The sequence below is a fragment of the Stegodyphus dumicola genome, chromosome 4 (genome assembly GCF_044657685.1).
Source record: "Stegodyphus dumicola isolate Sdum_Otavi_A_Nest chromosome 4, ASM4465768v1".
NCBI lineage: Eukaryota > Metazoa > Arthropoda > Arachnida > Araneae > Eresidae > Stegodyphus > Stegodyphus dumicola.
The window spans coordinates 27,873,264-27,888,919 of record NC_140771.1 but is presented as its reverse complement, the minus strand read 5'-3'; the positions used below and the strand labels follow the sequence as shown (position 1 = coordinate 27,888,919).

Here is a 15,656-nt window from a genome sequence, read left to right as displayed (position 1 = left end):
CATGGTGTAGCGTGTGGAAGGACTTTTTATGGCAGTTTTGAAAAATGAAATAATGTGATCATCATTTTATAAAAATATTAATTAAAAGTATACATCTCTTAAAGATATTCTCATTTTTACATTGTTTACACCTTCAGAATGAAAATTATTATTAGTCATTGAGAATGAGATGATGTGAAGGTCAGAATGAACTTGTGAGTTTATAAAAATGAATAAATCTAAAAAAAAAAAAAAAAAAAAAAAAAATTTAAAAAACTTGTTCAGTGAAAGGTACCTTTGTTCTGTTGTCAACTTTTGATTTACATTTATAAAACAAATATTTACACTTGTAAAAGCAGCTTTGAGTCTACAGACTTGTCTGATACCTGTATGTGAAAGGGACTAATCATGCACTTGCTCTTGAAAAATTAACTAAGGACAAATTAGAACCATCAATTTCTTAATGATGCAGAAAAATAATAAACTTACACATTTTAAAATTTTGGCTGCAGGTTTTGTGTTTGAGTTATTTGATTTTTTTTAAAAAATATGTAAGAACTATGAAATTTAGAATAAAACTTCAAAATTAATTAATCAAAACTTTTCGTGAAACATATTTTGTATTTTTTCTCATATATATTAAAATCAGTGAACTAAAGAATTAATTTTTATTTCATTTATTTGAAATATATTAAAACAAGATCAAGTTAAAGTACTTCACCTGATTTTGTTTACTTCTTGTAATTTAGAAGACAACTGTTGAAACTGAAAACCTTAAGTAGGACTTTTCTTTATTTGATATTTTCATTTCTTTAATCTGCTTAAATTCAAAAGTTTATTATGAAGGCTTCCCTTCCTTAAGCAGATAGTTCTACTGCACTTTGCCATAATTAAATTATCCAGTTGAAAAAACAAATCCAAAATAATTTTTTTTTGTACATTTAGCTAGCTATAAAATGAGATTTGAGCTCGCATATTGCACTTCTGTTAATCAGTTAAGAAAAAGTTATGTCATTTAATTTTTAATTTAAAAAATAAAATTAGCATTTTAATTTCTTGATAACCTTAATTTAAATAAAAATTTTCTGTGTAATGTGAATTAAATTGCAAAAAATCCTTTCTTCTTAACTTGGATTTATAAATTATCTGAATTATTGATTATTATTGCTAGTTAGTTAAGAGGGAAGAATTTTTTTTTAGTTTGCCTTTATGTTTGATTGGTTTTTCAGGTTTAAAACATTACAACCAAATTTAAAATTTTAATGACAGATCTTAATTTATGCTATTGTAAGCTTTTATATAAAATATTTTTCTTTTGTTTAGATGTATGATCTTGCTGGTGCTGGTGACAGTAAGGACAGTACCATCGGCTGTCCACCCGCTGAAGAACACTGTTATCCAAATCGGTTAGATAAATTCTGTCTGCATGGTAGCTGTATTGGCAACTATGCATCTGCTAAATGTGTGTGCTTCCCAGGTTACCATGGTGCTCGTTGTGATATAAGTATGTTTTACATATTAAATATTTATTGCATTATTTTTCTGAAATTTGGATACTATAAGCATATTTTTCTAATGATATTCAAACTGTATTTATTTTTCCTTCAGAAACTCAGGAAAAAATGTTCCGACAGAATAGCTACATACGTTATGCTCTGACATTTAACCCTGAGGAATACTCTAATGATATTCAACTGAATTTTAGGACTCGTCAAAAACATGGTGAATTATTCAGAGCAACAAGCAAACATGGAAGAGAATATCTTATTTTAGAAGTAAGTGATTTCTAGTGTTCTCATTGTAGTATTAACAATTTTAATGACTGGGCTTAACCCCTTCGAGCCGGGTAGCGAAAACGCGCGCTTATCGCGGAGGCCGGCAGTTTCTTCCGCGAGCGTCTCTCCAGGGCCGGGGGCTTTTTTGCTTAAATCCATGAAATTTCCGAAGTATCAACGCATTGTTTAATAATGCTCTATAGAGTATTTAAACGGCTTATGCTTTATAGATATTTTTATATATATACTTTAATTACCTTATTTCTTGTTTAAATGCATATTTTACACATTTTATTTTAATTACTCACCATTTTATGACTTTTAACATTATACATCTGAAAACTAAATATATTACTTAAAATTCTCTTTTCATATGAAAAATTTGAAAACAGGGATCTACACACAGTCCTACATTACATTCCTTGAACTTGTAATAACTCATTTGCCGTTTTGGAGGATTTTTCCGGGAATGTGAACAAACGAAGCATCATCGTCTCATTTTCTTATCAGTTTCTTCTGAACAAAGTTTTGGAAAATGTCTTTCAGTTAATCTTTCAGAATCAATATCAGAATTTCAGAATCAATATCTGAAATATTTTGCATCATTTCTGCTATTTCATGCTCTGTTAAACATTTTCGACGCTTCGACATTGAAACGGTAAAAACAGAAAGAATTCACATCTAACAAGATCTAATTATTTTCTAAAAACTGAACTGTAAATGGAAATACTCAACGCTTTAGCGCATATAAAACTTCTACTTACAATAAACAACTACCACGTGCGAATAAAGTGCGATTTAAAGAGACGTCATAAATCACACCATTTGGAAACATTTAGTTCCCCATTTGTTTATATAATCAAAAACACGTATATGCGAGTCATGCTTCTCTCATTTCGAGTAGAAGGTCTAATGTACATGTATCTGAAACCATATGGACGTACAGTGCCATCTTGTGGCAGAAATTATAGTTTGAAAAATGTTCCAAGGTACTGGCACAAATACCTGACAGTCGGTAGAAAACGCAACAATGCTCTGGCACGCCTGTGTGTCGGCCGGTAGATAAGTGTGTTCGTTGCTGGCACGTATACGTGACAATCGGCTCGAAGGGGTTAAGTGTATATAGAATTTTGATTATTGTGGTGTGTTAAAAAATCTGTTCTAGATTGCATGAATTAGGATGTTTCATAAGGATTTCTTATTTAAAATTTAAAAAAAAAAAAAAAAAAGTGTACAATAACTAAAAAAAATATGTAATGAAAAATGCAATGCAATAAAATACCATTTATTCAGATTGATTGTGGCCCACCAGCGGCCGAGCGGTAAAGTCGCTGAACACTGGTAGTTCGGTCCGAGGTTCGAATCCCGCGAACGGGCTGGCTGCATGGGTGTTTTCATGGTTTTCCCCATGTGTAACATGTATACGAGCCAGTTTCCCTTAGAAAGTCCTCCACGAAAGGCATTCCTCCCTTTAGGCAGATAGCCCTCGAGGCTTTGCCATAATCACACACACACACACATTTCAGATTGATTGTGTGTTTCTTCCAGGCAAAGTAAAGTAAAGCTAATCTAGAAGACAATCAACAAAAATTTGCAAATATAATACTGATTTTTGTTGTTTGACTTCTAAATTAGTTTTTGTTTGGCGTGTTATTTTACCTTAATTAGACTAAAGTTGTTTTAATTTATTTGCTCGCTTTTCCATTTTCAATAATTTAAAAAATGCTGTAGTTAAGGTACATGTTTTTAAGAAATGATTTCATTAATTTAGATGATTGTGTATGCTATGTAGATTGGTAAACAATGTTTTGTAAATATGCAATCTGTCATGAAGATGCATTGAGTGGACCTCAGAATCTATGCTTAAGGCCTTCTTCCTCTTTTTTTTTGGGGGGGGGGGTAAGAATAGATTAAAACAAACATTGATGTCAATGTTGATGATGGTAATGTCAGTGCCCATTTCATACTGTATGGGTGGTACTCTGCTTATATTAAATTATTTCTATTAGCGTTTGAGATTTGTAAGAATAATTAAAAATGAAGTTAAGCTAAAGAACATAAAATATAGACTGTCTAATTAAATATTAATGTATTTTACACCAGAATTATATTATAAATGCTTTAATAATCTGAATGAGGCATTATAAAATGAATTTAGGCCAGTTTTGATCTCTTTTGAAATGCCATTGCTGTGCAGTGTGAAAAATCTCTCAAAAAAATTCCCAATTTTTCATATCCAAGATTGGCAGCTATGTAATTACAATGAAGCTATAAATATTCTTAAAAATGGTCAGTATTATGTGGGATAAAATAAATATTAATTATGTCATTTGGCTATGTTGTTAAACAATTAAAATTAAGTTTGAAAGGCAAGTTAAAAATTTTATGTCGCATCCAGTGGCAAAACTAGAAAATTTCTATGTGCAAGGCTGTCCAAAAGATAAATTAAAGAACTATGCAAAGGCGATATTTACAAAATTGTTGGATGATAAATCTTTCAAGACATAACATCCAAAAAATTTGAAGACTTTAAAGGATATGTACAACATCAAAATTACAGCAATATGACAAAATGTTGATGTTATTTAGCCTCTAAGACAAAATGGAAAGGAAAATTCAGTTATTCAGAATTTTCAAGAAACTGAATGAGCTGTGGCCTCAGTTAACTTCATTATTTTGAGTTCTGTATATTTAGAATCTGTAATATTTTATGTGGTATTAAATCTACCATCAACAGAATTTTAGAAACACTGTTGTCATAGAATATCTGGGTTTGAATCTCATTCAGATTCTTCTAGTTTACTACAGTCTATATAGCAAACATTATTTCTTAGAAGTAATTTTATACATAATAATTCTATTTAGTAGAGAATATAGCAGGGCTTATAACAGAGTTTTTGGAATGAAACAAATAGCAGATCTTATCATTTTCTTGCTATTTAAGATATTTGAATATATGTTGTATTTTAAAATAATTCTTAGATTTCTTTGAAAGGAATTGAAAACAATATTTTTTGATAAATTAATTTAGATAAGGAACACAACTCTAAGGTTCCGTTTCAACTTGAACCAATTCCGATCAGCTGAGCAAGAATTATGGTTGCCGTATGTAAGCGTGAATGATGGTCAGTGGCATAATGTCAGAGTCGAAAGATATGGCAGTACTGCTGCTATTTCCCTTGATGGTGGTGGTGGACGAAGGTACAATGAACTGCTTGACTACAAGGGACGTCATCAGCAGTTAGTTATTGAAGGAAAGAATGTGATTGTTGGTGGTGATGTTCAGTATGTTGCTCCTACTGTTACTTTGGTGGATAATGACTTCCAAGCAGGTAATTATATTTTTTTCCAGATTCTATTTTATTTAGGCAAGTAACTCAATTATTTAAATATACCTCTAACAAAAATTTTCATTTTCTTAGGTTGCCTTGATGACATTCGATTGGATACAAGATATTTGCCAATGGAAAATGGCTCTGAAAGTGCCATTGTACTTGAATCACCCAATGTTCAGTCTGGATGTCCTTCCAATAATCCTTGTGCTGGTGTATTCTGCAAGAAACCATTTATATGTGTCGATTTGTGGATGTTGTATGAATGCACGTAAGTGTTTTAAAATAGTTGTTATATGATATACATGTTTTGATATTTTTATAATTCATATAGCCATTTTATAAGTATTGGATCTTTAAATCTGATAAGTACAACTGGATTTTTTTTAATTTAAACTTGTCTGTTATTGTTACTTTATTAATCTTGCAGTAATTGTTTAATTTTCTCATGTATATAAATAGTAAAACACCACTGCCTTCAAACTGTATATGGGAAAATGGAATCGTAGAAAGCAGCACAAAACACAGTTTATGTAAGAGAATAAATATGAAAATTAAGTGATTTTAAATTGGATTGTTTAATATTTCTTAAATTTTGCAGAAATTGTTGACTAAGGTGCATAACAAACGCTTTTTATAGCTGCAAAGTATTTCCTGTCTCGAAGAATACTTTAATTTTGTATGCACATTCAATTCTCATGTCCTATGTTGTAAAATTTTATTTATTTGAAATTATAGTGTTTAACAGAATGTACCAGAGGCTGTAGATTTTGTTGCCTGACTATATTAAGTGGATATCTGTAAATGTTTAGACTTCTATGTGAGAAAATGAAGCTGCATTGCTTAGCTTTTTGGTTAGCTTTGGTGTATCCATTGCAGATGCTTTTATTATTGAAATATATGCAGCATGTATATAGCGTGTTATGTATGCATGTGTATGGCTGAAACAGCTCAGCATCCATTTCAAACGTGTTTTTTATGCTAGCCATCTGCAATAGATTTCAATTAATACATTATATATATATTTATGTAAAATATGAAATATCTACCTTTGTAATAATAAATTAACAATAGCCCTTTATCTTTGTTGAGGTTATTGATGCTGGTTATCGAGGTTATAATGCTTATCGGAAGGCAGACTACAGAGAAAAGCTTACAGCAAAGACTGATAGTAATTATCAGTTTACTTTTTGTTATGTTGTAAATAAGTTATAATGGAAAAGATATCAAACATCAGTTGTTGATTGAATTCTTCATAAAAAAATAACATTCTAAAGTATTTATGAATAGGTGGTTGCATTCTGCAGTGATGTTACATCAATGCAGCAAAAAAAAAAAAAAAAAAAAAAAAAAATGAGCTGCTATGTTGAAATAAAGAAGAACATCATTTGAAGATAACCCTAGGTAAATCACTGAGGAAAACATGATGGAAAATTAATGTGAGAAATGTTATCAAATTGCAGTGGAAATGGGCATAAATGTCATGTTAATAAAAGTCATTCACAAAAACTTGATACATCATAGATACCTTCAATCTGGATACCCGAAATATTGAAGTACAAAACCATTATTAAGCTGCTGATCTTTCTGTATGTTTAATTTCTGCAAATTAAGCACATGCGTAACATTTAACTTGCATAAAACTTATAACCATAAAATTACTCTTCTTTTAATACTGTGTAAAAATTCAATTTTCTTTTCATTGGAGAACCAAGTTTCAGTATCTTATGGGTAGCCATGGAATACATATTTAATTTTTTGCTAACTTGGGAAAAAATTTGTACAGTAATTATTTAAAAAGATTTCTCCACCCCTAGGAATTGAACACTTGCTGACTAAGTATTCATCAGAAATTATGGTCGAAGCCATCATTCATTTTGGGTTTTTATCATCAAAAACTGGACTAGGTGTCAACTGATATAACACTTGCAAGAACGCAAGATAGATACACATACAGCAAAGCCTTACTATAGAATCAAACTCACACCATTGTTTTCAGGCTGACAAGCAGTGTCCAGTAACCTTTGGCAATGTTACAGTTGTTAATAGCAATGTTATAGTTGTAAATATCATGTTTTTGGCACTATCTTACATTGTAATATAATTTCATTGGACAGTGTCTTAAAAGCTTATGTGTTGAATGCTTCAGAATAAGGGAATACATTGGTATAAAATCCACCAAAATTTTTCATATTAACATATTTTAAGGGAAAAATTTCTGTCACCAAGTGTTTAAATCTATTTATGTTTTACTTGTAAAGTGATACATGTCCATTGTGTATGCATTACATTTGGTAATGTTTTTGTCTTTTTATCATTTTCAGATGTCCAAAAGGATTTGTTGTGACTCCTGATGGATCAAATTGCAGCGATGAAGACGAATGCATTACCCAGCAGCCATGTCTAAATGGTGGGTCTTGTATTAACTTACCAGATGGACAAGGTTATGAATGCATATGCCCTGATGGGTATATTGGCATACACTGCAATGCAGTTAGGGAAGAAAAAGTTATGCAACTTAGTTATGCAGCATTGGTTCTTATTCTTGTTTGCTTGTTTGTTATTATAGGTAAGTATTTTGTTGCATTTATTGAAGCATATGCTATTTAAGTAATTAAATTTTGTTTAATAATATTTATAAAATATATGTTTTTACATGTATCAGTATATTTTGCCATTGGTAGCCATCAGTATGGAAAAAGTATAAGAATATACCAAATTATTAATGAACAATCAGCAAAATAGTATTATATGAATTATTTTTTGTACCTGATGTGTATAAGTGTTTTCTGGATAAATTTTAGCCCTTGGAATCTATAAAATTACTTCATAAATTCTATTTTTTTTTTTTTTGAAAAATATTTGAAATATTGAAACCATCATAAAGCCTGATATACGACACTGTCCCAAAATTATGTAATTGAGTGTTTAAATTATTGATGTACAGTGAATATGCAATGGGTTTTAAGATATACATATATAATGGATGTTAATTTTTCCAAAATTAAAATTAGATCTATTATAATTTATGCAACACCTATACTTTTAATACTTATTTATAAAAGTAAACTTTTTTCTTCCATTTATTCTAACTAAATCTTTTAACAAACCATTAAACAAAAAAGTTAAATTTAAACTATCAAATTGTGCATTAATAGTTTTACTGTCCATCATTCTACAGTTTGAAGTCTTTTCCATTTCCATAATTGTTTGCATTAAGATCATAGTGAAAAATTGCTGAAAATTTCATTTACATTTGTAGAAGTTTTATATATAAGTCTCCCCCCCCCAAGCAAGGCCAAAAACCAAGGTTTAAAAAAATGTATTTGAAGGCTTTAAAAAGGAATTTCTAGAATTTAGAGACTAGAAGGCAGTAAAATTTTCCTGGTATTACAAGTTGTACCCCATTGATTTGGTTTATTTGATAACACTAAAGACACAAGGGCTGTCTGGATGCCTTCATGGAGGACTTTCTAAGGGAAATAGCTCGTATACACATTACAGATGAGAAAACCACAGAAACATTGTGCAGCCTGTCTGTGCTCTGGGATTCGAACTCTGGACTGACATACTATACTTCAAGAGAAAGGTGAATTATAATCCCCTCCCTTCTGAAGAAGAAAAGAAAAGAAAGGTGGAGGTTAGATAGTAATGACTGTAAATTTAAAATGATTCTGTAGAATATCATTAACAGAGTTGCCAACTCTCCCGATTTAGGCGGGAGACTCCCGATTTTCAACCGCTCTCCCGCCAACCCGATTTACAATATATTTCTCCTGACTTTTTCTTATTCTTAAAATTTCTCACGATTTTTATGGAACTTGGCTTAATACATTGTTATATAAACAAACAAAAAAAAAGTGATTTTGGCAGTCTGAAAGCAATTGAATTTTCTCTAGGTTATATCTAAAACAAAACCTTGCGAATTAGATAACTTCTGCTTTGTAAGTGAGAGCAGAGCATATACGTATCCAGAAACGTCGTTCTCCAGTTCTCCTATGGGGGCATCGTGCTCCACTACGTGTCATCTGGCATATATTAATTAGCCAATGAGGACAAAGCAAGCTGTTATTTGGGTGTTCTTTAGTTATTTCGGTCATTTTGTCCTGATTTGTTTGAGTATACGTGCCTTAGGGAAATAGTTTTAGAAATTATCATCTTTTGTTATGTCTGCCAGAAAGGTGAAATACTCGTGTACATTTCAAAAATCATACACAGTTGACTTTCTTTCCATTATTTCCTCAAGGAAATGTAATAAATTTGTGATGTGTACTGCCTGTCGTTGCGATTTTTCGATTTCGCATGTTGGAAGGGCGGATGTTCTCAAACATGTGCGTACACAAAAACACAAGGACAACATGAGTTGTGTTGAAAAAAACGAAAAATAAAATTTTTCTTCGGAAACAGAGGACCAAAAAGTTGCTAATGCAGAATGTCTGCTGATGGAATTTTAAAATATAGGGAGCTGTCTAGAATTATGTTGGCCATCTTGACAGTTCCCCATAATATTGCAGAGTGTGAGAAAATTTTCAGTATTGTTGCAAAAACGAGGACTAAATTTAGATCTAATATTAGTGATGACACATTAGAAAAGCTTTTATTAGTGAAAGCAGGCCTACGTGGCAATTACTACGAACAAAATTATGAAGTTTCTTTCTTAAAGAAAGCAAAATCTGCCACTGTTTATAACATTTGTACGAAAACTAATTAAAGTGGTTTTCTTTTTTCTTAATCGATGCAAGTAATAAAAATGTTTTTTTATGTGTAAGGTATTTTTGTGTTGCTTGCATTTAAGAATTAGTTACTATTTTAAAGTTAATTCATTATTAAAAACTATATTTTCATCATTTAAAAAGTCTTTTTAACATTGTGAAAAATCTCCCGATTTCTTAAAAAAATCTCCTGATTTTTGAGTGTCATAGGTTGGCAAGTATGCATTAAGTACACTGAATTAAAGGTAAATATGTAGATAAATTTAAAAGGGGATGAACTATTTTGTTTGTATGTCAAAAGATGTTAAATACTGTTATTTTATGTTTGGCCTTTTTCTGTTTTTTTAATGAAGCTATTTCTCATAATTTAGTTCTCCCAGAAAAAATATACTGAAGCAGATTTTGAAAGATGAGTGTCATTTATATGCACAATAAACATATGTTTTGAATAAAAAAATCAGTGTTTTCAACATGTGTATGTACCTTAAATCAGAAAATAAATCCTTCAAGACATTTAATATAGAAATCATTTATTGCATGATTAATATCTGAATGATAATCTGATTCTAGCGAAATTCATTTCAGAATATCATGATTGATCTAATAAAATATCATCATCATCATTCTTTTTAGTTTGGTTAATTTTGTCTCTGAACTTTTATAAACTTCACCTTTTTATAAATCTCTTTGTAAAACACATAGTTTTGAAAGTCAGATTAAATCAGCCTTCCACTTATATCTAGAATATATTCCTGTAAATTATTTCATCGCTTAGCAAAACCTAATAGCCATGCTAAATTCTTATGTAGAATTTAAGGCATTCTACAGAATTGCCAAAAAGCTAAAAAATTGTACTAGTTTTGATTCAGAGGTTATCATTATTTAAAATTAAGTGCATCCTTTTTAGGATATTTTTTTTTTTTTTCTGTTTGTAAACAAATGCTATAATAAACATATAAAGGAATTATTTTTGTAATTTTCTTTACAGTTGTTGTCCTGCTTGTGGCCCTCTATTCTCGTTTCCGATCCCACAAACCTTATGACCAAAAAGACATAATAGATGATGTTCGTGAAAATATCATTGTGTACGATGATGAAGGAGGTGGAGAAGATGACATGAATGCTTATGACATTAAGACTTTACAGATTCCTATTGATGGTTATGGATCACCGATGGGGGCAAAATCTGGTCCAGAGAAAGGGCCAGTTAGAGAACATCCTCAATGGCAAGGTAAATAACATATATGATTTTATTTGATTTTGATGCATTTAGCAGTTAATTTTGATGAATTTAACACATGAAATATAGTCTTTTTTAAAAATTATTAACTCTTAAATACATCTGAAGACCATTGCTAAAATAGTTGGAAACTTAAAGAAATTTTGCAATCTCTGAGTTATCTGGTTTAGAGTGAAGACGTTGAGAAAAGTGTGTGTAATTTTTAACGTTAATAATGTTTTATCAGAAGTTTAATGTTAATACTCTTATGTAATGAGTTTTTAGCATGAAAATATGTCCTTCTGCAAATAACACGAGATATAAAATATTTTAAAGGTAATTTTGTAATTTTTCAAAAAATATGTTTAATGTTAACTTTGTTTTGGTATTCACCTCATATATCCAAAAGAAGTAAACATATATCGTTATTTTAAAACAATTACATATGCATTCAAACCTCCACTTTAGTTAAGTCATAAGCACAATAGCAAAAGCTTTTGGTATCTAGTATAAATTTATTATAAACAAAATACCTTGATATAAAACCAATAGAAATATTTACTATATTCTTTTTTATTTTGAAATATTGAGTTATCAAGGAATGTTTCTGCATTGATACTTAACAACTTCATAACCATAAAAATTAGATTTGGCCCTCTTGAAAAAAAGAGGAACATAATCTGTTCGCCAGTGGAATTGCTAGAAAGAGTTTTTCTAATTTTTGTGGAGCACTTTTTTTTTTTCACATTTTTTACCTATGCTTGATTGCTCTTGAAAATGATAGAGATCTATTCAAAATCTGTATCAATCTAATTCTTTTTGTCTAATTTTAAATTTATTGATATTCTTAAGATAAAGGTCATGAGATAAATTAAATATAGTATAGTTGATTTTGTTATAAATGGCTCACTTGTATATATATACATATATATAATCATTATGAATTATTTGGCATTTGTCATATTAGCTTGAATTATATTTCTTATGTAAGTTTCATATATCAAAGGTAAGTAGGAATTACTGGCCTGACATCCTAGAATAAAAAGCCACAAAAATTAAGGGTTTATCAACAAAACATTAAAACCTGCAATCTGTTTACATCAGATGTTTTTTTTTTTTTTTTTTTTTTTTAATTTTTATTTGTCACATAAAATTTTAGTATAATTGCTTTTTATTTAGAAAATGTACTTAATATGAAATGTTTCCATTTAGCCCCACCAGGTGTACAGCCAGATGTTGGAGATTTTATTCGTGACCATCAGGATAAAGCTGATACAGACATAAATGTTCCTCCTTTTGATGACTTGCGCAATTATGCATATGAGGGTGGTGGCAGTTCTGCTGGTTCACTGAGCTCTCTTGCTTCATGCACAGATGATAATGATCATGATTTTGAATATCTCAATGGATGGGGACCACGTTTCCAGAAACTTGCGGATATGTATGGTCAAGGAGAAAGTGAAGAAGAGTAAAAGAATATTTAGTTAATGAAATCAGTTGCCAACCATAAACAGAACAAGCAGGGACTTGTTTTTTAATCTTTGTGACTCTGTTCTAAAGAGTGATCATATCGCATGCAGATTTGGATTCATTGCAGTGCTAAATCGATCAGTTATTTTAAAATTGTATATTTTAAAGCTTTTAGAATTTTATGTTGGAGCTGTCATTTTTTTCTGATTAAAGATTTGGTGTTTCATTTTTTAAATTTTTAAATAATTTTCATTTTAATGATACATGTGTTAATGATATGGTAAATAAGTACTATCACTGTGTTTGTATAATTATATATATACAAGCACTTGTATATATATACATATATACATGTACAAGCACTTGTTTTTACAGAATCCACATCTGCACTGGTTATTCTTAGAGCACACGAGGAAATATTTAAATTTGACAAATGGCAGCTGTTTACAGCCTTGTTCTGTGATGCCTTATTCAGTGTATAATTCCTCTTGCTGCTTTACTCTTTAAAGCAGCAACATTGAAAATGTTTTGTCATTTTTGTATCATGTTTCATGAATTTTTGATGCCATAATTGTCATGGTTCATAGTGTGCATGTACTGCCAACATTCATTATATTATTTTGCATACTGGAACTAGTTTTTCTTTGCACATGTTGGACATTTGATCCTAAATGTGTGTGTATAATAATAATAGCTGCAGCTAATTCTGTTTATCCTTATTTACTTATAATTTTGTAAGCATTAAAAATTTTGTACTTTGAGACCTGACTGAATTTTTTTTCCTTTAGCTCTAAAAAAAAAGGTGCCACAAGATCAGCTAGTATGTGTTTATATGTAAAAATGCCAAATCTCTGTTTTAAGCCTTTTTAATTCTTATGAAATCTTTTTATTTTGCAAATATGTAATTTTATTTCATTTTGTAAGTAGTTTATTTAATTATTTTCCTTTTATGTAGCTTCTACATGTATAAAAGGTTATTATCTTCTTACCTATTTTTGATATTTTTTTAAGTGCTGAGATTGCTTAATTTGCAAAAAGTTTTTGTAATTATTATGAAACTTTCATTTTGAAAGTGTTAGAATAATTTATCTATCTCTTAATTTCAATAAGGTGCAGCTAGTGTATATCACTCTTTTAGCTTTGGTATTTTGGTGCTGAGGTATATATCTGTAAATATTCCTTTTTGTTAATTTTGCAAGATGGAAGAAAATACTGCACTTTTCATTTTACACTAAACATCCGTCCATACTTTGTACTTCGTTAATATTACTTGCTCTTCAAAGTTTGAATGTATAATTGACTAGAATGAAAATTCTTTAAATATAAATAAGATACATTAGTGTCAGTCAGTGTTTAATTTTTAAAGAGTCTTTATATCACAAGTCTATATTCCTGAGCAGTATATGTCTAGAAAATCTTACATATTTATGTGAAAAGAGTTCCTTATTCCTCTTCAGGAAATTTTTTTTTCTCTTCACAATTTTCTTTTTTCCATATATTTTGGTTTGTACAGTAAAAATCAGATAGAGGAAATTAGATTTAATTTTCAGTAATTTTTCTCTTCATTTGTTTGTTTAATCAATTTTTTTCTGTTATCTATTTCTGTTTTGATATGTTTTCATAAAATTAGAAGGTGCTAAATAACTATATTTATTGAAAGTGTTAGGAGTGGCACTCTCTGATCTTGATAAAATATTAATTCAGCTTTTCATCTGTATAGATTATTTCATTGTAATTTCATAAAATGCACAGTTTTCCCAAATTATCATCATTTGTGAAAGCTAACATTAAACTCATTATAGTATGTGGCTCTTTTATACAAAGGTTAGTCTTTCTGAAATATGATTATTAAATCCAACTTGAAAGATAGCATTTTGCTCCTTTTAAAGATTTTTATGTATGATGTAGCTTAACGTTTATTAGTGTATTCCTCCCCCCTGAGTTGTAATGTTTTTATTACATTAATATAAGCCCAACTCAGCAAATTTTATGTTGTGTTATTTTATGTAATATTTTTAGGTACACTTTTTTTTTTTTTTTTTTTTTTTTTTTTTTTTGCAGGCTTTGGGGAATTTAACATTCCACTGATTTAAACTTGAGATAATTGCAGTTAGAGATTTAATTTCATTTCTTTGTTAATTAAAGATATAAAACACATTGGATTGTTTGTTTTTAAGATCATTAAACATAAAATTTGAATTTAAAGTAATTTATTTTTTGAATTTTTTGTTTCAACGGGAAATTATCACAGGCTAAGATTTTTGTATTTTTCCTCTATCTACTAACTTTGTGTCTGAAGATACTGATAAGATGATTTGATATCTCTTTTCGTTTTATTGACATGCAGTTATCTCCATTTTGAATTCAGTTTAGTAATCCCCAGCTCTGTAAATGCATTTGATGTATTTTACATTTTTTATGAATTTTTCTGAATATTTTTGTTTCTTAATTTGTCATTGCAGCTAAATTTTTTATTGTAGTGTAAACATAATTTTTGATTTTTTTAAGAAAGTTCTTTGGTAAAAATAAAGATGAAAATCATAATTTTTATATTCTTGGATTTTATTTAACCCTATGCAAAAAGAACTTGATACATATTACATATCTAACTATATGAATACTATGAAATTATTTTGAAAACTATTTAATAAAATTAATGCAAAAAATTATTTTTACCTGAAAAGGACAAAGTTAAGTTTTGTTATCATCAAATAAAATTTTATACATAACAAACACATTTAGCAGAGCTTTTATTAAGAGTTTTCATATATTACATACCTCATACCTATTTGTGTAGTAAAATGTAAAATTGCTGTTGTTAACAGTTAAATAACTTCTTTTAGAACTGCACTGATAGCTGATAATTCTGTCCCAAGATATTAAAATTCATCCTTTTAAGGAAAGAGGATCATTTTCCTCTAATTAATAATAAATATGATTTATTTAAGAATCTTTAACAATTTTAAAAATTTTCACTTCATAAATTTTGTTAAACCTTTGATATGCAATTAACTTTTCTGTAGATGTTTCATAATTTATTATGTTGGAATTAAAAAACTTCATGTTTCTAATAAAAATAAGTAGTCTTGGATGACATTTTTAACTAATTTTTTAAACTAGTAATGACCAATTTCAGAGTGATCTGATTAAATTTTTTGCAGATAATGAT

General features: G+C 29.3%; 1 protein-coding gene across 1 annotated transcript in view; it reads left to right on the top strand.

Moving 5' to 3' along the window:
* LOC118183739 (neural-cadherin-like) overlaps positions 1 to 15,037 on the top strand; it is a 544,211-nt gene extending 529,174 nt beyond the window's left edge. The window contains exons 30-36 of the mRNA XM_035353337.2: positions 1,303 to 1,483; positions 1,588 to 1,754; positions 4,786 to 5,086; positions 5,177 to 5,357; positions 7,411 to 7,655; positions 10,787 to 11,029; positions 12,230 to 15,037. Of these exons, the coding sequence (XP_035209228.1) occupies positions 1,303 to 1,483; positions 1,588 to 1,754; positions 4,786 to 5,086; positions 5,177 to 5,357; positions 7,411 to 7,655; positions 10,787 to 11,029; positions 12,230 to 12,489 (1,578 nt within the window). The 3' untranslated portion in view covers positions 12,490 to 15,037. The remainder of the gene's footprint in view (positions 1 to 1,302; positions 1,484 to 1,587; positions 1,755 to 4,785; positions 5,087 to 5,176; positions 5,358 to 7,410; positions 7,656 to 10,786; positions 11,030 to 12,229) is intronic.
* The last annotated feature ends 619 nt before the right edge of the window (positions 15,038 to 15,656 follow it).